The sequence below is a fragment of the Poecilia formosa genome, unplaced genomic scaffold (assembly GCF_000485575.1).
Source record: "Poecilia formosa unplaced genomic scaffold, Poecilia_formosa-5.1.2 Scaffold11, whole genome shotgun sequence".
NCBI classification, from domain to species: Eukaryota; Metazoa; Chordata; class Actinopteri; order Cyprinodontiformes; family Poeciliidae; genus Poecilia; species Poecilia formosa.
The window spans coordinates 3,441,066-3,463,590 of NW_006799950.1; the positions used below are offsets into that span (position 1 = coordinate 3,441,066).

The window sequence follows — 22,525 nt, forward strand, 5'->3', positions numbered from 1 at the left end:
CCTCAGGGTGATATGCAAGGTAAAAAAAAAATACGAAAAAACTTTCTAGTTCATGAAAGATGTAATGCGGGTTACGTTTTAAATTACTTCCTTCTAAATGTGTTGTAAATTAGTGTGGTCATGTTCACGGTTAAACAGAAAACTCCAATAAGTTATTGTGATCAACATTAAACTCTTCAAGACTAGACTTTTGGGGAAAGTTAAAAAGTTTCACAAACGTCTTTGGATTACAATTCTTTTGATACGAATCAGAATTTTTTCTAAGGCTTGTTTCAAATTTGACAATGATAAATAAATAGATAAACAAATAAATAAATACTTATTTCACTAATTTCCGGGTGTTTGTATTAATAGGCTTGACTGAGTTGCTGTCGTTGAATTTATAAGCTTTCAGAAAACTTTTAATATAAAAAGAAAATCTCGTCATTCTGATGTTTTTCACGGTCCCACACTAGTGTCCACTAGGTGGCAGAAGACGGGATTATTTTCATTCACCGAAGAAGAAGAAAGAGGCGGAAGTAGACACGTTTTAGCCACATTGTGGCATTGTGTGTGTCACGGAATGGCGTGTCTGTAGTTTCGGAGGTTTACGCAAACTGAAAGGTAATTTGCTGCTAATATTGGTTTTAATTTATTCTGGTGGTTTAGGTCATTTAAAATCACAAATAAGGATGATAGTTCGTGACCGGATATTAGCTCAACTCCAACCGTCATTTGATGTGCGTCACACAAAGCAGAGTCCGCGTCCTGTGCGTGTGAAGGAGCCATATTGGGTCAGCCGTTAATACCCTGTTTTTAATGCTTTCGTTCCACAGCTGAACTCGTCTGGGCACAAACGGAGGGGCCTTTAGGTTTTATCAAGATGTCGGCGGATGATTTTCAGTCGAAGTATGCCTCCGTCATGGAGAGTATGTTGAAGAGCGCCATCGCGGAGACGACTAAACTTTTTGAAAACATGGTGGATGAGCTGAAGGAAGAAATATCCAAGATCAAAAAGGAGAACGAGGACCTGAAAACGAGATGTTTCCAATATGAGACTGCCAAAAGCAAACCGGTTTCTCACACAGGAGAAAGTCACTCTGTTACAGAACCAGGCGATGCCTCTGAGAAATGCGACACTGCTATACAGTGTGGTGAGTAGTTATCTTTATTACATTAAGCATAGCGGAGGACTAGTATTATTGACTGTGTTTTTCTCGTTTAGATTTTATAATAAGGCGCGGCAGAATTTCCACGTTATTTTGCTGGGTAACCTAAGCTCACGACCGTTACGTAATCGCGGCGTAAGGCCAATCTTATCAGGAGGGTGGGATACATAAAAGGAGGGAAACCGTACTGTGGTCTTTCGGTGTAAGGAACAGGTGAAAGCAAAAGCGATTCTGCAGCAGTCTTCTGGCGCTATAGCTACTTTTACTAATCACATGACAAATTTCCTCATACGTTACACATTGACATTTTCTCTCATTCTCAGTTTTCTATTTTTTTTTTCTTTTGTCTAGAGCGTAAAGAGATTGACCAACTAAAGGACCAAGAACAAATTAAAAAGTTGTTCGATATAGTGTTAGACGTTGGTTGTTTATCAATTTCCAACTTTATTATTGTTGTTTGTTTCGTATCCGACTGCATCTAAGTACTAAAGTCAAAGCAAACGAGCGGTCTGGTACAGGACATTTTGTACCGTTTTCTTACCCGCCTCGAGGACGTTTTGTGCCCACAGTAGCAACCACTAATTGAAGTAGTTTCTTAAAATTGGCTGTTACTAAGGAAGCGTTAAGGGACTCAAATATTTATCTGCAAAGGGTTTCTTCTTTATTAACTGGCCCAAACCGGCATAAGAACAACAATCGAAGGAAGCGAGTTGTATATAAAACCTTCAAAAATCACACAGGATTACGTTAAATTGTATTACATTATACCTTTGATTATTCCTCTGCAAGTCATCAAAGTACTTAACAAAGAAGATCAACTCACACGTTGTTTTTCATGGGTTCAAGTTATGGTCTTAAAAAGATGTATTATTATTATTATTTAGCTTTGTCATGGTATGTTATTTCCTTATCAAAAACAGTCACTTGATTGTGCTGTGAAATGGAAAAATATAAAATTCCAGCCTTTAAAATTTGTCTACTATATATATTTGTCAATTTTAAAATTTCAAGTTTAACAGAAAAATATTCCAAATATATTGCAATTAAATAAAATTTAAAATGATGTGCTTAAGAACATTTAACTCTTCAGTGTTTTAGAAATATTCTTGTTAAACCTGTAGCAGGTAACTTTTTAAATGTTTTTTTTTTTTTTTCCCACATTTGTTAAAACTTTCATTGACTGGATTAGACAGCACCTGACATGCCATTGCTATGCACTGAGTCAGGAATATTGGTGATCAGGAAAAAGTCACAATCATACAAAAAAATCTGAAAAAGGATGCAGTGTTTTGCCATTAACTGTCAACACTATAACTAGATAACGTTCAAGGGTATCACTTTTAACACAGATCAGTAAAAAGTTTTAATTTAAAAAAAATGGCAAGGGAGTGGGAAGTAGTTATAGTAGTTTGATTTTTGACATGTGCTGCATAATTTGGTGTTTTTTCATTTGGTTACTGTAACTAACCCCAAAATCAACTTTTTTTTTTCCTTTTTGCTAATAAACTGTCTAAAAAGGTTAATTAGTACTCTATCTTTATGTTTTTGTGCAAATTTTGACATTTCATGTACATTTGTTTACCTCTACAATATTTTGCCTAAAACTGTCTCACTGCTGCCCCTCTTTAGGTCAAATGATGATTAAGTTTGTAAATTTTCCTATTGGGTACAGCGGTACAGCTTGGTACAACTTTGTCACAGAACAGGTTCAGGTATTAAATCTTCTCACCCACACACACAGCCCCACCAGTGCTTGGTGGTAAATCAGTAGTTGCCACCAGGCAAGCCTCCCCGCTGTGAATGCACAGGCTAAAAAGTATGGACACCGATGATGATGGGTAAAAAGTTTCCCCATAATGTTAGGATGTTTCTTCACCATTAGCTTACATGTTGTGCGGAGGAGGCTGTGAGCAGGTCATACACGAGTGTGATTGAAAGTGCTAAGACCCTCCTCCTGTCTCTGATTGTTTTTTTTCTGACCAGGAGTGTGCATTTTCCACAGATTGCAGTAGAATCACTGAGGAAGAGCCAGAGTAGATAGTTTTTTTTGTTGTTGTTGTTTTTCTTTTTTTTTTTTTATGATTATCTATCTTATAATTTACAGTCAGGACATGGTAACAGTGGTAACAAGTTTGTTTTTTTTTAAAAAAAAAGGTACTGTGGTATTAACTACAAAGTTTCACACTTGTTTTATATGAGAGTGAGAAACAGACCCTCTTGTCAAAACTAAACACGTTTAAACTATATACTTAAAATGCACACTATATTTCAACTGTCTGGTTAAGTGTAAAGGACAGCATTCCTGCTGTTATGCTGTTATTTTTGCTTACTTTTTTATTGCTAAGATTTTATATTCCTGCTGTTCCCATATTGGAACTTTTAAAGAGGTGCTGTTTTACTCTAACACCTCTCCTTTGTTGTTTATTTTCCGTTATTTACTTCTAAACTGGTCTCTCACTTGTTACAAATGGTTTTGAAATCTCGTAAAAATGTGTCAGGCTTCTGCTGTCGATCTTGGATGCTGGAGAAAGGATATGACTCACTACATGTTTTTTGTACCCTCTCCAGTTAGTCATGTGCTGAATTAAACTTATGCAGTACATTAATTGTTTTCCTGTTTCATATACTAAGCACTTTTCTCTGAACACTATAACAATTAATGGAAAGTGCTAAGCAGCATGCTTGATAGGCCTACATTCCTTCTGACTGTATTAACCAATCAAAACTACAGTATGCTGTTGCAGACATTTTTGCAACATGATTTGGATATCTTTTCTCTTCATAATTGAAAGCATCCACAGTTGCTCATAAAACTCCTAAAAAACATACTGTTGAATTTGTAATGAGAAAATATGAGCAGGTTTTGGGGCTTTGAATTATATTCCTCAGTTCTGCTAAAAAAGGAAAAGTTATTCTAAAGGCAGTAATGCATATTAACTGTGTTATTCAAAATTTTCCCAATTTTACTATTAATTTCAGTCTACCATGTCAAATTGTGTTTGAGTGTGAAACATAAATTATTTTTACTGACATTTTTATTCATGTTTACAGATCTTGTTCCTTGCCGAACAATTCTGGTGGAGGAATGTGAACCATTAATGCGCAGAGAACTGGAAAGCCATGGTCAGCAATGCAGCTATAAGTGGAACAACCACAGTTTACAAGAGCACAACTATGTCAGTTACAGAGACAGAAATTCTCAGATGGAGTTTGTAGTTGTCAAGGAAGAGGTGTGTTTTTAAACTTGGTGCTTAAGATAATTCCCATATTTTTCTTGGAAAATTTATCATTTGCTAAATTCCTGCAATAATCTCACTGCCATTCTTCTCTGCAGTCCCAGGTCAAGCAAGAAGATGATGACCCTGAATTTGAATCAGGTGGGTGGTGGCAATCAGAGCCTGCATTTTTTTTATGTTGTATTCTCAATTTTTTAAATATATTGTAATTTAAAAAAAAAAACTAAATTCTCTTTCTCATTTATCATTTTTGTGTTAACCAGGTTCATTTGGGGCTTCTGTTGGTGAAGCTCCAATTGGAAGACCAAACGTAAACAATTCTTCAACTGCCCAAATAACAATACCTCAAAAAACGAACAACCCAGTGGTTTTACAGTTACCCTGTTTAGAAACTGAAAGTTCACAGGTAACACACAACCAGTCCACTGACATGCAGCATTCCTTTGTTATTTCACTTAAAGATGCCCTGAGGGATGATATTAAGGAAGAGTCGGAAATAGTGGAAGTGGCAAAACAAGGGCTCGCAACATCTGAGGGCAAACAAATCGATCCTCAAGTATGTCACATGGACAGTGCAACAACACATAAAGAGCAAATCCATTTAGAGTCTGCATCAGTCAACACAAACATGGCAGGTGAAGAATTAAACAAAGAAGTTCTTAAAACGGAAGATAATTCCAAGCCCAAATCTTTAACAGGTCGCAAAAGAGGACGCCCACCAAAGAAAACTAGGCAAAAACAAGCTCTTCCTACAACAGATAAAGATACAAAACACCAGGTGGAGTTAACACATCCTTTGGTGACTTCATCTGTCATGAGTTCATCAATCAAAGAGAGTGCAGATACTTCTTTGAAAGACGACATCATAGATGTTGAATCTTTGAGTTGCACCTTTTCCTCTGGAGAGCAACCCACATTTGGATTGCAAGAGCATTGCCCAGAAGTTGTAAAAGATGTGACAGCAGATAAAACACCAGCCACCTCATTGGGTGTACCACTACAAGCATCTTCAGGTTTGCTCAAAGCTTGCCAGACTTCAGTTAGCCTTCAGGATGCCTTGCTGCTCGTTGAAGCTATGAATCAGACAACTTTGGAAAAAAAGGATCTCCCATTAAAAGTCACATCACAGCCTCAGATCACCTCCAGTTCTGTTTCTTCTGTGGGTTCCTTCAAAGCAGTAGTTGAGACCCCAGCAGTGCAACAGATGGCTCCTGTTGAAACTCTGACCTCATCTGCATCTGCCGATTTAATAGCTGTCTCTTCATCAAAAGTCGTAGACCTTCAAAATGTTGTCACACTACAACCGTCACATTTGCTTCCAAGCTGTACCGCATCATCTTCTTTGTCATCGGCTTCTGCTACTCAGACTGTCATCAAGTCACTTCCGCTTCCTCTGATCCATAGGCAGGCACCCAATAAAGGACCTCGTACAATAATTATTCTCCCAAGACCTTCTCTTATATCTGATATTGCCAAAGCAGGGTCTCAAACCCTACGTTCTCCAGTTAACCCAGCAACTTTGAACAAAAGTTATCTACCTCCTTCGTCTACATCAGCTACGCCTCCCCTTTCTTCAGTTCCCAAAAAAACTATTAAAGTTGTCTACAGGAAACAGGATCCTGTCACGTCTTTACAGTCAAGCACCATCTTTACAGATCATCAGTATGTGGCACCTCAAACAATAACTATTGTTTCAAAAACGATGCCATCTGGAGTCTCCAGAGAACCTGAGACAATTGCTCTTGCAGCAAGCCTGGATGACAAGGAACTCGTAGCTGCTGTTCATCCAGAATCATCAAAACGCCTAATGTCGGAGTTACAAGAATCAAGTTCATCTTATTCAGGTCATGCAACATCATCTAAAAACTTACACCGCACAACTGACGACCTCAACTCTTCTGGACAAATTAGCTCTAATGCTGAAAGTACAATAACTTCCACTCAAGAACATTCAGGTTCAGAATTTCCAGCTGTTGGAGTACCACCATCAGTGTCTTCGACATTAACCCAAGGTACTGAGCGCAAACTCAGAGCAGTGGTCAGATTAACTCGACTCCCGTTGTCCATTTCCACCAAAGAATCGGTCTTAATCTCAACGTTGGTATCAAAGGGTATTATCCAAGAAAAGTCATCATATGTTCATGTCTCAGATGAGGCAGGTCCACTAACTCCTGATTTGGAACAGGACATGTTATGCAGTGATATGGAGGACGAACAAGAAGGTGCATTCATAACACAGGAGGATACATCTGACCCTCATGTTCAAATGAGTAAAGCTCAGTTTCTGGCCAAACTCTCTGTGTCACCTTTGGAAAATGAGGTAAGCTGTGCAATTGCATAGATATAGTGACGTATTTCTATTTTCTTTTTGGGTTGTACTAAATTCATATTTTCTTTTTTACAGTCCAATATTAATGAAAGTTCAAATGCCAAAGGAACCAAATCCATTGTTTCCCGTCTACGTAGTCATCTGCAGGCTCATTTGGAATCAAAAAGAAGTTCGACAAAACAGGCTGCAGGAGAAGAAATGCGGACTGAGAACAAAAACAACAAGAAACCACGGCTAATTGCTCAAGACTCAACCAAAATACCAGCTCAAGCTCTTTATATTGTCTCTCCAAGTAAGCTTGCTTGTATGCAGAGTTTAGGACTGCACAAGGGCGGTGGTGAACTAAGCGATACTTCTAGAATGTCAGTATCTACAAAAGAATCACCTAATGTAGGTTTTAAGAAGCCTTGTTCAGGTAGACATAGTGTTATGAAATCTATATCTGAAAGTCCAAGGCAGTCGAGCTCTCCAAAAGAAAGTACAAGCATAAATATAACTAAATCAACTTCTGTGAGCCCAAAGAAGCCCCCTTCAGATGAAAATGATACAATTTCAGGAATCAAAAGGTCCAGCTCTGTCAGTCCCAGGAGACCCACTTATATAAGTTTTAAAATAACAGGAGATGATTTCACCCCTAAAAGTACAAAATCCAGTTCACTGAGTCCTAAGAGGTTAACCAAAGTAGTTTCTAGTCCTGAAAAGACAAAATCTAGTCCAGGTGAAAGCAGCTCGAGCCCTGAGATGTTGAGCACTCGAAGTTGCTCTACATCACCTAAATCCAACCCCAAGACAAAATCCATGAAAAGAGAATACAGTTCTTTCACTCCTAGGAGGTATATCGTAACTGCAGACAGTTCTATTACTGAGATAACTAAGAGTGAACCCGAATCCCCCAGTCCAAAGGGTCTTAAAATGGCAAAAAATGATCCCAATGACAGTCCCCCAATGGCTGTAGAATCCAGTTCTAAGAAACCTCAAGGCCATTGTGGTCGGAAAACAAACCATAAAGTTGCAAGTGCCAAGAAATTGACCAATGCAGATAAAGGTAGGAGAAGAGTTGGGAAGAAACGAGGTAGCTATAAAAAGAAAAAGCTGGAGTTACCAGTGATTTCATCAGGGGTTGTGAAGAAGTGGCGAGCTAAAGTGTGGTATCCTCCTACGCTTCCGCCCAATGAAAAACCTATGACAGATATAATAAGGCCGCCACCTCTAAAGGTAGAATACAGAATTCCAGATATTCCCCTTAGTGCACCACCTATTGTGTCACCCTTACAGCCGTTGGCTGTCATCGGCAGGCATCTGCTGAGGAACCAGTGTGGAGAATGTGGCCGTGTTTTTAGCAACAGCAATGCACTCGAGAGCCATGTCAGTCTCCATAAAATATACCGGCCTTTCTCCTGTAAACTCTGTGGGAAGTACTTCCCAGACTCCAAGACTTTTAAGCGTCACGATCGGGTGCATCGAAACGGCAGGATTCACGTCTGCCAGCACTGCGGGAAGGGTTTTGTTTATCGTTTCGGTCTAAGCAAACACATCCAAATGGTCCATGGCAGGATAAGACCTTTTATCTGCCAGGTATGCGGCAACGGCTTCTACACCAAACGGGATGTAGAAATCCACATACGGATCCACACCGGAGAGAAACCTTTCCAATGCCACATCTGTGAAAGGAGATTTACAAGGAAAGTGGAGTTGAATGTGCATTTGCGGTGGCACAATGGAGAAAAGAGACACTGGTGTCAATACTGTGGTAAAGGATTTTTAGATTACAATAACCTGAAGAGACACAAATATACCCACACCGGGGAGAAACCATATTCCTGCCCACACTGCCCCAAGAATTTCTCTCAGACTGGTCACCTGAAAAAGCATGTTAAAACTGTGCATAAAAAATAAAACCGGGATAATTTAAAAAAAAAAAAAAAACAGAGGACCACCCTGTTCCTTTCTGTGCTTGCACTGTAAGAGATAAAATCACCTAATTGTACGTTTATTCAAAAGTAATTTTTTCTCGTTTTGTTTTGTTTTAGTAATGACTTGATGCAAGCAGTACAAAGTTTCCTGCTTTAGAAACTGGTTTTATTTTCCTTTTGAAAAAGAAAAGTAATTATCTTGTATTATGCATGTAAAAGTTTAGGAAAATTAAACCAAAATGGCAAAGTGTATAATGTAAATATAGATGCATTGACGAGCCCTAAAATTTCAATAGAATTTGCACAAAATAGATGCAACTTTTAGAAGATAAGTTGATGTCTTATTTTTTTAAAACTGTTATATAACTGGCACAGTGTGCTTTTTATAGTGTAGCAAGAAAAAAACATTTGTTGGTATATTTGCTGTTCGAAATGATTCATCTGGAATTTAAAGACAACGTTATGCAAACTTGTGCTTTTTCATTTTAAGGTGGGAAAGTAGTTGGCTTTACTTCATTTGTGAGTAACAATTACCAGATTTGTGGTAACTTGTATTTTCATTGCTTGCCATAGCTTTTAAGGAGTGCGTTATAGGAAAATTATCTTACATACTGAATGCTTTGTAAATTTCCAAGAGTCTGCATGTTGTAGCTCTTAGATACTTGTTTTAAATTATCCAGTGACGCAAGTATTTGACTCACTTTCCCATAACCTCACAAACAGTTAAATTTTTTAACGAGAATTAATGCAACATTGAAATTTGAACCAGCAGTGAACACATTGTTTATCTAAATATAATTCTTTTTATTTAAGAGAATGTTTTTAATATTGTAATTTGTTTCATTATGTAGCTTTGTCCGACTTATTGTTTGACCGTTGAATTGACTTGCTTTTACAGTAATTCAACACAAGTATGTAAGCACTTAATGTATCAACATCAGAAGAGCTGTAAATGTTTTTTGCTTTATTTCCTGTTTACACTTCTCATGGCAAGGATGTTTTATAAACGGCTTATAATTCACTTAGATATCAGGATATGAACAGTTTGAGCAGAAACAAAGTGTTCTGATATCATGTGTTAAGTTTATTTTGACTTCATGCCTTAGTTAAACCTTTTTGTCAAATAGGATAAAGAAGCACTTTGACAATGCTTCAGTGTCTGCTGACTGAGTTAAAGAAGAAAGCGGAAAAGTATTACATGTAATTAATATGATTACTCTTGCATTGCAAAAGTAGTAATATTTACTAATTGCCTAAGTTTTTTTTCAGTGCACAAGATATTAAAATGTTTTAGCAAAACGGACTTGATATGTAAGTTATGGAAGACTGCTGTATATATTGTAAAGTTACTGATTTCTGTCAATTTCAGATGGATATTTTGTTTGAAGAAATAATAAATGAAACATACAAAAAGTCTTGTTTTTATGTTGGAATTAAAATGTATCCTTTTATCCTACAGACTTGGATTTATGCTAGTAGGTGATATAAAACTTGGAGCTGTGAAATGACTTCAGATAGCTTAGTAGGTATTTTGGACATGTCTCACCAACAAGGTATTAGGGGAAGTCCAGATCTGTCCATACCGACACTTCTTACCTGGAACGTCATTAATGTGTCCTCAGGAAGAGCTAGTGATTGTTGCTGCTTAAAACATTTAGGCTCGCTGCCTAGACCTGCTTCTACTGTTATTTGACTTTGGACAAGCTTACAAGAACAATACCTGTCATTTAGTCTATAATAAACACTCAAAAACCAGAAATAGTGAAATGCTCCATTTTATTTGGTAATACATCAGTTATTTGATGCCTTAACCTTCAGCGTATGTGGATTTGAATACATGTGTGCTGTATTTCACTTATGTATATATAATGTACAAGATGTGGCATCTGATTCTCAAAAACAGATCAAAACGTTTTTCAAGAGGCTATTTGTTCACTAATTTAAATGGACACAAAAGTGTCCAAATATCCAGTATTTGACTCTTAACCATTAAAAGTTGCATTGAATTTAATTCTGCTTAGTAGCAATGACCTAACCTATCCAGCAAGTTATTGTTTACTGGTGCTGTTGCAGCACCAACAAGGTGTGCAATGAATCTCATCACAATTGTCAAAAGCAAATAGTTTTAAGTTAGCAAACTGCATTAAGTATTTATTAAGAGGCACAGAGCAGAAGTAGGCTTTTTTTCAAGCAGAATAATTAAAAAATATATACTTAAATTTTATCATTATATCATGTAAACTTCTTTAAGGCCTTACCACAAACATAGATGCCAAAAGGCAAAGCCACAGTGGCAACGACAGAGTTGTAACAGGAAAACTGTGTGAACGAATGATCGAGTGGTAGCATTTGCCCACATTGCCAGCCTTATCCACAGCTACAATCTCGACGATCTGCGAACAGCAGGAGGCGCTGTAGTACGCTTGGACGACGGAAGCATTCAGAGCGGTGTGTGTAAAATTCCCATTGCCTTGAATCAAGGAAATGCTTTGAATCCCAGTGCCGTTTTCATCAGTGAAGTTGGCAGAGAGCTCCCACTGGAAAGGTCCACATTTTGAGACGTCATGGGGGCAATTTGCCACTACGGTCGTCACTTCACACTTTGGCGGAATAAAGTCTGTGATCTGTGCAAAATGCAGAAAAAAAGGTGACTATTACATACAGTGGTTCTTCGTCATGTCCACAAATCCCTAATAAAACTGGGTTTTTATGATTAATCATTTTACTTTGGAATAAAATGCCACAGTGAGTCTTAATCTTGGATTTAAAAAGGCACAGGACAGTGATTGGTCCAGAGGAAGCTGGTTCTATATGCCGTGATCTAGAAAGCCTAGTCCCAATGTTTATATTTAGTTCTTGATGTATTAAAAAATAACTCGGACTCAGTGATTTACCTCAGACACAAAAACTCAATAACTCAGAAATATAAGGTGGGACAAAGCCAATAGGAGCTACTCTGTTCTAAAATGGACTGGCAGCCAGTGGAGGGAGGTCATAATGAGATGTGCTCGTTTCTGGGAGTGACAGTTCAAAGACCTGGATCAGTTGAAATTTTAACACTGTTTTGTGGACTTTTAAGAACTGGAGTGGCCTTTCAAATCAGTACGGTATCCTAATAAATCACTTTTTGGTTAGGTTTAAAAGTCTATTTCTAGAGCTAATGCAAATGTTTGGTGTGTTTGGTAATCCATGCAATGTAAGCGCAAAACTCAAGACAAACCAACTTGACCTAAAAGTATTTCAGTTCAGTATTTTATAATGAAAAATTCCCCAAAATGAAATTTACTATAGAATGTGAAAGAAAGTCCCTCCAAACACAGGAGATCAATATCTTTATTTAGCAAAGATAAAATGTTGAAAATTTGACTTTTTGGCCTATAGTTATGTTCAAATTTGATCTAAGCCTTGACTTTAAAAATCATGTTTGCTTTGATCAGCCCAAAGCAACTTTTGACCTAATGACATTAGTTGTCATTTTTAACGTGGATGTCTTTTCATTTTTTACTTTTATACCAAACTTTCCATTTGTAAGAAAGTTTCATACAAGTGTTCTTTGCAGATGTTATTTGCACATAAATCAGAATAAAATCCTGTCTTATTCTACCACGCTTTCTTGGAGATCCTAATGAGAATATGTCATCTTACCTTATTGACGACAGACAGTCTCAGAACGGCATAATTGGAGTCAACGCCACTTGATGATTTGGCATCAATAGTCAGAGTGACATCAGTGCCTGACTCTGTGTCAGCAGTTGGTGTAATAGTCAGTGTAGCATTAGCATATTCTCCACTTAACAAACTGAGCCTGTTAAAAGATGTAAAAATGAGTTTTAAAATTATGTTGAAAGAATTTGTGAACTGCAAGAAAGATAATTAATCATAGCATGGATGTACTCCAATTAAAAAGAGAATTTGCATTATCATTTTTTACAATTATCAGTTAAATTCTTAGTGTTTTTTACTTATATATTGATTGTTTTGCAATATTTAGGCCAAATTTTGCTGCTCATTTATTCAGTAGATTCCTATGAGTCTTAGATAGATGCTTGATGTCACATTAGAAATGTTATCCTCCCAACCAAAACCCATCATGTCAGTTTTATACAGGAACATTTGGAAAGAAACCATATGAAACAAATTTTTCTCACATGTTTGGGTATGACATAGGAAAGTCTCTGTCGTTTCGGGCGCTGATGGTGTATGTACCCCCTTCACCTTGGGTCATCACACTGAAGGGAAGTTTAAAAGTTTCCCCTGGCTCAACACTGCTTTCCACTGCAGCCTTGAGAAAGAATAATCACGGCACATTGTTGGGGATGACCTGTTTCTGTCTTTTCACACCAAAATATATTTTAATGTTCTTACATACAATACTAGGCACCAAGTGTATGTTTTTTTATTCAATTGTGAAAACTTGGTATACTACATATGATCAAGACGATGCATTTCTGCAGTTCAGTGTCAAATCGTAGCCGACACTGAACTGGCAATGGCTTACAGACATTGCTAACTTGTATCAAATAGCTTTTAAAGGCCTTCTGTTGTTCTCAGAATGTTCACTTGCCTATTTTTTTTATTTTTTGCAGAATATGTTACCATGGTTAAATACAAGCAGGCCTACTGAGAAGAAGATGGGCTAAAAATGTCTAAAGGAAAACTACAAATTAACTTGTATAGTATTTTGCATAAACACTTTAAAACACTAAAACTCTGATTTGCTTGCTTGAAGCAACATTTAAGATATAGATTATTGAAAACTTTCACATTTCACACTTCACATAACCTCATACTTTTAATCTGAATTCACTCTCCTTTTTATTGACGCCATCAGTCAAACAGATGTATTTGGAGGATGTGAAGAGATACAGCCAGAACAGACCTGGATATTAACTTTGGAGACGGACATCTGGGTGGTAGACTGTCTCTGAAATTTGCTGTTAGACAATGTGTCTTTTCCTTTCAGAATGAGCACAAACTCCCCCTCAGGAACAGCAGCAACCGTGACCAGGATCTCCCCATTGCCCATGTCAGTCATTGTGCCATTGGTTACAACCTCTGGACCAGACATTGTTACCAAGCCAACCTCTTGGATAGTTGTTGAAGTTGGACCTTTTCTTCCTATTACCGAGAGCATCAGGGTGGCAGGCTGATCTGTTATTTTATTTGAAAAGAAATTTGTTTTAGTTTTGTTTTACCTGTAGGAAATTATTATTATTTCCTACATTTTCACTGTAAAAATACAAGATAGAGATTACAAATTTCTCTCATGAAGAACTCTAAACTTCGATAAATACATTTTAATATTTCACTTTAGATGACTGTACATGCAAAAAATGCAGAACTGTGCTGTGCACCTGCTCGTGGACGTCCACTGAGTACTGCATAGCCTGAGTGAGGTCCTGCGAACTTTTCGACAAAGTCATAGATAAAGGTAATTGTGCTCTGGCCTGGAAACAAAAAGAAAAAAAAATAGGATAAATTCAGAATAGATCAGGTGCATTAACTTCATTTAGGAGTAAAAAAAAAAAAAAGATGAACAAGTATACGGTGTGTGACCTGTGACTTTGAGTGTGTATGGCTGACTGGATTTGATGTTGATCTGCCAGGTTCCTGACTGCTTGTCAGCATGCAGACGGATTCTCCTGAGGTTGCCGACTGCGTTGATGGTTCCCAGTTTACCACTGGCTTCAGTGTCAGTCTGGGTAACACCTATAAATGTGAAACATGCCACATTAGTCAGCATGGTTACTCTCAGAGAACAGACAGGCATTCTTTCAGTTTTATCTGAGATTTTCTTTGAAAGTGAGTTACCAGCAGGATTGGTCAATGTGAAAGTTAGTGATGTTCCTGTGATGTAGATAGTGATGTTTTTCAGAGATTCATCCAACGCAAAAGGGAAAGTCTCTTGCCCTGCAACAACAGCTCTCTGAAGAACTGTTACCTGCCGGAAGGATGGATAATTCATCTCATAGATCTTTAAACCAGTTCAATCACTTCCAGACTGATACATGTAAATAATCCTACCAGAGCAGAAGTTGAGGTGTCAAGGATAATATCTGTAGCCTGAGGGAGTTGGGACTTGGACACCTGGATAGCCTGGCCTCCAGATGCCAAAGCCAAGTCATTATAGTCTCCGAAGGAGGAACTTGCTAGAGACCGCCGCCGCCTCCTGCTTGACCCCGTCATAAAAAATGAGACCTATGGAAAGGAGATCATGGAAAGACTAGAACCTCCATCTCCCTAATTGTGTAGACTTGCTATGCTTACGTCACCGTTTAGTGCTTTTCAGTGTTTACCGTTGACTTGGTGCTCCTCATGAGAGCAATGATTGTGTCTTTCAGGGCAATGTCTTTGGCTGTAGCATCAGTGAAAACATAGATGTTGGATGAGGAAGGGGCTCCAGTGAGAGCCAGCTGAAAGAATGAAAAGTTCAAAATGATGATTCACAGTTACTTTTAATGCTTCCAATAGGAGTGCACCGATTACAGTTTTCTGGCTGATCGCTGATTAAAGCCTGACCTGCTGATTCTGATTTTGGCAGATACCATTTTGTCTGAAATGTCACTAAATATAGCAAGAAAATCACTGAGTTGGCAAAATTGGGGCGAATATTTTCAAGTGCAAACATGCAGACATGACCTGGTGGGGCAGTCTGTCAGTCAAACCTCTCTCACGGGAGAGTAGAAGAGGACGGTGGCTGATTTTTGATAAACTCGGAGGATAAGATTGGCTCTTCATATATAAGTATCAGCCTATCATTGATCTCCCAAAATTAAGAAAATCACTACAAATAAATCACCTGGCCGATAAATCGGTGCACTGCAAGTTTCCAGTTGACATTTTAAAACATCACAGTCAGTTCATGTACCTGAAGTCCTGATAGGCACATCTCTGGTGTGTCTCCACCACCTGTTGCTTTAAGCTTGGAGATTTCTCTTTTCATTTTATCAGCATCAGTTGTCCTGATCATAGGTCCAAACTCTACAAATACACGCATAATTGAGCCAAGCACAGAGACTAACCTGAAAGCATCTCCATTTAGGATTAGTAAGGTAAAATTGCTCATACCTGGGTCATTAAAGGGCACGAGGATGTACTCAGATGGTTCATCCTGTGTTCCCTTTTTGCTGTCAATGATTTTATACATAATCGACCTAGCTGCTTCAATATCATCTGACATGCTGCCGGTGGTGTCGATGACAAAGCACACCACAGATGAACGAGCAATCCCCATCATTCTATGAGAAAAGACAAGCATATTTTTTTTTAATTGCAAAATTTACTTTCAGGCAGTTTTGTATGTTGACATACAATAATAACCACCTGCCTAATGTGCTTATTCACCATTTGCTGCCAAAACAGCTCTATCCAGTCAATGCATGGGTTCCACTAGAGCCCAGAAAGAGAGCTGTGATATCAGGCTCCAAGATGTTAATAGCCAACCCTCTATGTTCTCCAAGTCTGAAGGTGAAGCCTGCATGTATTGAAATTGTCTGTACAGTCGAACTCAGAGGTTTGATTGACTTGAAAGTATGTAGATAGGGAACTTTCAAGCTTCACAAAGCATTTCTGAGCTATATTTACTCATCTTGAAGAATGGAGCACACGAGCCATCCATATCCCTTGGCTGCCCATGACTCCGAATTTTTGCTTGGGTCCTGGCAATCCCCACTGACTAATACGTAGGATTAAGCGTTACTTACTTTCTCAGTCAGTGATTCTAAGGTTATGTCTGTTTAGTGTATTGTCTTTTTTTTTTAATCTTTAAATCTTGCTATACCTCAAAAAGTCATGGTTGCCTACTGCCAAACGAATGTCTTCTAGCAGCTGGAGGCTGGCAGCTACTGCTGCATTTACAGCAGCATCGTGAAATTCCTTATTGTCAGAGCGGCGCTCGTCTTTGCTGATGCCTCCTCGAGGAACTTTGGTGCTGGTGAGATCAGATTCACCTCCATGGCTACATTTGCCTGAAACAGAACAGGAGGAAAAAGATAAACTGGATCATAATAAATACTTATCTGCGGAGTATTAAAATAACTTTTAAACATTAATGGTGTCTTCAAGAATTTAGATACAATTTGACTTGGAGAAAAGACTGCACATTAGTTTTTCATACTATGTAATAGAAAGCATTTGAAGAAAGGAATAAAATTCTGTGCTGCCTACAAGATTTCTCAAGATGCATTCCTCTTTTTTTTGCAGGACCATGTCAAAAAAGACAACATTTAGACTTCTATAAGATTTTTGCATGGTTGTATTCAGATAGAGTACTTACCAGTGGAACAGTGGATGTTCCACATTTTGCTGGAGTTACTAAACAACGAACTTTGATACATTTTTGTTTAACTTCCTTTCTACTCTTAGACTGGATGATTTGTGTTGTTTTAGATTTGTTGTAAATATTAGATAATATACCTTTAGGCTTTTGAGAAGAGAAGATTCCCATGTAGCCTGATGTGAGTTTCTTCTCGTTCAGGATGTTGGAGAGAATCTGATTAGGACATTTTCTACTGGCACAGTCACTGCAGGTTGGAGTGTTCACATCTGCACAAAAGAAAAAAAAAAGATGGCTGTGGAATTTCACAATTTTTAAATTAAATTTTGTCAGATGAATAACTGTAAAAACACTTGCTAATTTACTTCATTGGCTAAATGGTTCTGAAGACTTCCTAAGCCACAAGTAAGCAATCTTTGCACTTTGGACACCTGAGTGTTTTTCAAGAAAGGATGACGCAGGTTGAGACACTTCACCCAACCCTTCACTCAAATACCATAAAGAAAATGCCCTTCTTTATGGTATTTCAACACTTTTACCTGCCAGGTTCTCTAGGGGCAGATCTGGTCTTATGAGGTTGACATATGGTTCTGTGTATCCCAGTTCCACCCAGTTGCTGTGGCTGTAGAAATCCTGAGAATCAACATGAACATTCATGCCATGAAAAATCAGTTAGCCCATAAAAAATTGCAATGGCCACCTCTACATCTCATTTACACTCATATTATAGCAGCCTTTTGAACTATCTTTAAAGCATTTAAACCTTTTTCCTCTTCTGACTATAGTTTTTTTTTATACATTACATATAAAACAATTGAAAAAAAGTACTATAAACAGACATGCGGTATATGTACTAGCCTGTCTTATGTTATCATTATGAGCTATTTATTTTTTTATATTTAGTGTCAATTGACCCCTCTCACCTGTAGTGTGTGCAGGACTCTGCCCAGTGTTTCCCTGGCAGCCTTGAAGTTCTCCTTCTGAATGTTAGCCTTGATGGCCACTACGCCCTCAGTGATTAGTCCACGTCCCTCTAAGAAAGCTTCGGAGTTGAAGTGATGTGGCGGACTGGAGTTTGGAGGAATGTTCAATGCAAAACATTTTACTGGATGCGTACATTTTAATTCAAACTTTTTTTCACGGTATTTTTCTTCCCACTGTACCTGTTTACAAAGTCACGGTCCACCAGGCCGTTCTGGGTGTAGATCTCTTGAAGAGCTGCGTGGAACTTGGCACCGGAGACATCTCCTGGTGCGGTGGGACCCAGACAGGCCTGGACTAACTCTCCTGGAGAAGAGCCCTAAAGTTCAGAAGAAGTCAAAAGATAATAATTAAGAGAGTGGATAAAAACAATGCAAGAAGTTAAATGGTCATTTCTCCTCTTCTTCATTGCAAAATTTTCATAATGTAAAAAATTAATTTTGGGGGAGAAGCAAAGGACCAGCCTGGTACATGAACTCCTGCTTTTTGCATTGCAGTTAGTCATGATAGGAGTCAGGTTTCTCTTTGCTGTCAAATGTGAGGTAATATTCTGAGAAGTCACAAAATGTAACAGAGACGCTTTACACTGTGTTACTTGTGGCTAGGATTGCGTAAAAGATCCAGGTTAATTACACATTAACCTGGATCTTTCTTTTACAAGATGATTGTCAGTCATGATCTTACAGAGTGCTAGTTTGAAACAGGGAGTGGGTGTCTTGATTTCGTCTTTACCGAGTCAGGCACAAATGTTGTAAGCATCCTCTTAAATGCTCAGTGAGATTTTTATGAACTTTTTCCAAGTCCAAACTGTGATGCACACTGGAACAGCCAACGATCTCAGAGATAAAAGTGGAGATTTGTATCGAAGCAGAGAAAAGGATATTTGTTGTTTTCGTGACTAAAATCAACACTGGTGGGGGGAAAAAAACTGTGAAAATGACAAAGTTTGCATGTTTAAATTGAAGGATAAATTAATACAAAGACGTTAAAGAAAATAACACAAGCAAGAGAACTGTGACTAAACTAAAATAAGGAGTTATTTTATTGAGTCACTTAAGAGAAAAACAAATACAAGGGCTTTCGGATGAATTTGAATATCACAAACAACCTTAATTTACTTAAGGAACTCAGTCCAAATAATGAAACATACAACATGCACTTCCATACATAGTGGTATTCAGGATTAAAACATAAAGTTTTTATTTGATATTTACAGTTTTGAGAAATTGAATTTTGGGTTTGGAAGATTATTAATAAAGATAAATAGTTAAAATGTCTTAGTTAAAATGTCTTAGGATGCAATAAGCTTAACTTTTTGAATAGAAACAATGAAATGGATTAATGCAATGTTTGCTGGTTTAATAAACAGTCTTTTAAAACCAAAGCAGCACATGAGCTAATTTCATAGGAGCTCTCTAATGTTCTTTTTGAAAATACATTAGCAAAACCTTCCTATCAGAATAATGAGTTTTATTAAGATTACTGAGAAGAAAAAAAGAGACTAGAAATTATTTATATACTCTTGCCTTTCTTTCTATATTTTCAACTAAGAGTTAAGAGGCTGCTTATACACACTCCTCATATGTTGATATCAAGGTAATTAGGGTAAAAATATTAACTGAATAAAGCAAAATCTGAATGTTTGGTATGTGTGTGTGGGTGTGTTCTCTTATTTTTACTGCCTATAAAATGGACAGTAAAATGTGATGTCAGAGTCCTCAGTTTCTATGTGTTGACTAACAGTTTTAGTGTTATTGCATGTGCTTTTTCTTCCTTCCTACCGTAGGTTTGAACTCATGTCCGGCTACATCAGCCACCGCCCGGCACGTCTCTGCTACTTTCTGCAGCAGGGCCGTCCCAGTAATGCTGACATGAGTGGATGTCCCTCCCCCGACCGGAACAAAGGCCAAGGCAGGGGACATGAGAGTCCAAGTCAGCAAGACTGCAACCAGCAGTGAAGTCATGGCGTCTCTAGAGAGATAAATAAAAACCATTTCATCATTAAATATGACAGGAGTACGTCTGCATTCTGTAAGTCTGAATAATATTTCCTCATGTTGAATATAGAGAATGCAACATTTTTCAGAAGAGTAAATGCAACAGTTCAGTATCATTATGCAAGAAATTGTGACAGGAAAAATAAGCAAGGCACAGATCTCTTTACATGAACGATATATATAGGCCTGTTTCAATAACACATATTGCTCAATGACAATTTGTCCCAGAATTTATTGCAATAAACAACGTAGTTGATTGGAGACCATTTTCAAGTAATATATCGGTAATGGCATTATAATGCAAGAGCACATTCTCAAATATCAACAAACTTTAAATTCTAATAGACATTTAACACCGGAACATTTTAGATATCCAAAATAAACAAAACAACAGAACAACAAATAAAATTAATTATGAAGTCTTTGTAAAAGATTGTCCTTCAAAAAAAAGGGCTAGTTAAGACCAATGCATCAGACTTAAGTTTTTTGTCTGCGAGAGAAAAGAGGAAAACAACAAATCATGCAAATACAAATTATGGAGCTTGTTTTACTTTGTCATGCAATTAATTGATTTATTGTCTATTGTGACAGGCCTAACTGTCACAATTTATTTCCACAACACTAAAAGCTGTTCAGTTCAGAGATGTGAGACAAAAAAGAGACAGATACAGAAAAATCATTCAACCAGTTTCTGCTCACTGCCAACCCGGTATCCTGGTCCTTTATTCATTTCATCCTGTATTAGTTACTAACAAGTGTCTCAATAAATATGACCTTGCACAGAAAAAGAGCCACACAGACAAAGTGATTATAATTATTCTTAATGTTTCAAATAGATATGAAAAACAAATATTTAAAATACATATATGATTGGGTGAAATACTTCATCCTTCATACCTCAAAGTGAAAAAAGACTCAAGAATAAATCAGATGTTGTTCCTGTAGACTTGTGACAAATTATGCATTCTAAAATATCACATTACTAAAATTACTTTGGTTATTAGTATTATTGAGAAAAAGCAAGAGGTTCTGAAAAGACACATATTACTACAGAATCAATAAATTTTAGCTCATACCTGAATAATTTCCAACAGCAATGACCCTAGTTTCCTCCCCCCCAAAATGTAAAGTAGAGTTTCACTGTTCACAGCTTTATATATACAGAATTTTGCAATGACAGGGTGGAGATTGGTTCACACCTACATGACTAAAATAAGACTTCCAGGGAGCTTAGCTTCCTGTTTAGTTTGACTTCCTGACTTAACAAAACTTGATTCTGTCATCAAACTATTACAGCTTTAGGAATATTTGTAGTGTTGTGTAAAAAAATAATGATCGAATAACTGTGTACCCTTTGATTCATTAAATGAATGTTGTGAGTAAATATGTCTTCATGCAAAGCTTGAGACAAACGTGGGGCATGTCAGATATAACTGATTTACCAAGGCATGCAGAAAACTGGATTGTTAATTTATTTGGTACACATTGGATTATGTATGGAAGGCTGTTTCTTATATTAGGCTTTGCCATGCTGTTTTCATTTGAAACAAATTTAAAAAAGCAAAAAAAAAAGTGAAAACAAAATCTATTTTGGTTAATAATGGTTATAATTATAATTAATAATTAATATAATGGTTAATAACCATTAGGTGTCAATGTCTGCTATGCTCTAATAAATTATAGGATAGATAAGACTGGATAAGATTCATTTAGATAAAATAAGACAAGCTAAAAACATTTATCTCCATAAAAATTGACATTTGGTTTTGTTGGTCCCATATGCAATTTTTAACTATCTAGTTTAAATAAAATTAAATGTAATCCATATTCTTGTTTTGTTACATAATTTAACCCTTTGGTTTCATTTAATGCTTGAAAGCATTAATGTCTGTTTTATGAGGCTACTTCACTTGTTCTTCGCCTTTAGCTTTTCCTGTCAGGGATTATTGCAGTGAATCATCTGTCTCCATTTAGACATGACGTTTGCACCCTCTACCCAACCAACATCATGTCCTCTTGCACCACAAAAATTCCATTTCTGATCAATGATGGTTTTTATTTATCTTGTTTGGTTGCAAAATCCAGATAGTCTTTACAGCTTTATGATGTACGAGGAAATGCAAAACTTCTTTCCCTGACCTAAAAATCTTTGGACAACAAGATAACAAGAAAATTACATCAGTCACAGTTTTCTCCTCCTTGGCTTGTTATTCCAAAGTACATTTCAGCAAAAGGTACAAGTACCCAGCAAAAGGGAGTGGAGCATGACTAATGGTTTGTAAGATAAAGAAATATATGCCGCCAGAAATTATATATATATATATATATATTGTGCAAGTTTGCGGTTGGCTTCAAGGGTGGTTTTCCACAGCCCCATCGAGTTTGCAATGAAGGCTCTTAGAGTCCTATTGATGTTGTACATCTCTAAGCAAGGTGTGTGGCATTGAGTCATAGGCTTTCTTGTAATCAATCCAAGCGGTGCACACCAACCTGTGCATCGGGTTTTGCAGTCTCGGGCAACTGTGTGGTCTACAAGTAGTTGGTGTTTAGCTCCTCTACTGTGTCCTCTACTCTACTGTGTCGTGCTCATGTATTTATCCATGTGTCCGCTTATCTTAGCCGCTATGATGCCTGACATGAGCTTCC

The 22,525-nt window shown here is 37.4% G+C and overlaps 2 protein-coding genes across 3 annotated transcripts in view; one reads left to right on the top strand and one right to left on the bottom strand.

Moving 5' to 3' along the window:
- Nucleotides 1–492: 492 nt before the first annotated feature.
- Nucleotides 493–9,430, top strand: LOC103132521 (uncharacterized). Its single transcript, XM_007544330.2, has 6 exons — nucleotides 493–603; nucleotides 816–1,133; nucleotides 4,200–4,378; nucleotides 4,483–4,525; nucleotides 4,648–6,704; nucleotides 6,789–9,430. Exons 2-6 carry the CDS (start codon nucleotides 863–865, stop codon nucleotides 8,607–8,609), a joined length of 4,371 nt encoding a protein of 1,456 aa, XP_007544392.1. The 5' UTR covers nucleotides 493–603; nucleotides 816–862; the 3' UTR covers nucleotides 8,610–9,430.
- Nucleotides 9,431–10,385: 955 nt separating this feature from the next.
- vwa11 (von Willebrand factor A domain containing 11) overlaps nucleotides 10,386–22,525 on the bottom strand; it is a 24,882-nt gene continuing 12,742 nt past the window's right edge. Inside the window, exons 1-18 of one of the 2 annotated variants that reach the window (XM_016666923.1) lie at nucleotides 20,956–20,990; nucleotides 19,664–19,853; nucleotides 18,065–18,201; nucleotides 17,825–17,969; nucleotides 17,441–17,534; nucleotides 17,042–17,170; nucleotides 16,407–16,593; nucleotides 15,695–15,864; nucleotides 15,495–15,607; nucleotides 14,923–15,039; nucleotides 14,651–14,824; nucleotides 14,438–14,567; nucleotides 14,183–14,335; nucleotides 13,981–14,073; nucleotides 13,506–13,777; nucleotides 12,775–12,908; nucleotides 12,272–12,431; nucleotides 10,386–11,250 (exon numbers count right to left, since the gene is read on the bottom strand). In XM_016666923.1, the coding sequence (XP_016522409.1) occupies nucleotides 10,873–11,250; nucleotides 12,272–12,431; nucleotides 12,775–12,908; nucleotides 13,506–13,777; nucleotides 13,981–14,073; nucleotides 14,183–14,335; nucleotides 14,438–14,567; nucleotides 14,651–14,824; nucleotides 14,923–15,039; nucleotides 15,495–15,607; nucleotides 15,695–15,864; nucleotides 16,407–16,593; nucleotides 17,042–17,170; nucleotides 17,441–17,534; nucleotides 17,825–17,969; nucleotides 18,065–18,201; nucleotides 19,664–19,846 (2,769 nt within the window). In that variant the 5' untranslated portion in view covers nucleotides 19,847–19,853; nucleotides 20,956–20,990 and the 3' untranslated portion in view covers nucleotides 10,386–10,872. Of the gene's footprint in view, nucleotides 11,251–12,271; nucleotides 12,432–12,774; nucleotides 12,909–13,505; nucleotides 13,778–13,980; nucleotides 14,074–14,182; nucleotides 14,336–14,437; nucleotides 14,568–14,650; nucleotides 14,825–14,922; nucleotides 15,040–15,494; nucleotides 15,608–15,694; nucleotides 15,865–16,406; nucleotides 16,594–17,041; nucleotides 17,171–17,440; nucleotides 17,535–17,824; nucleotides 17,970–18,064; nucleotides 18,202–19,663; nucleotides 19,854–20,955; nucleotides 20,991–22,525 lie in introns of those variants that run through there. The other variant, XM_007544348.2, reaches the window with a different exon arrangement.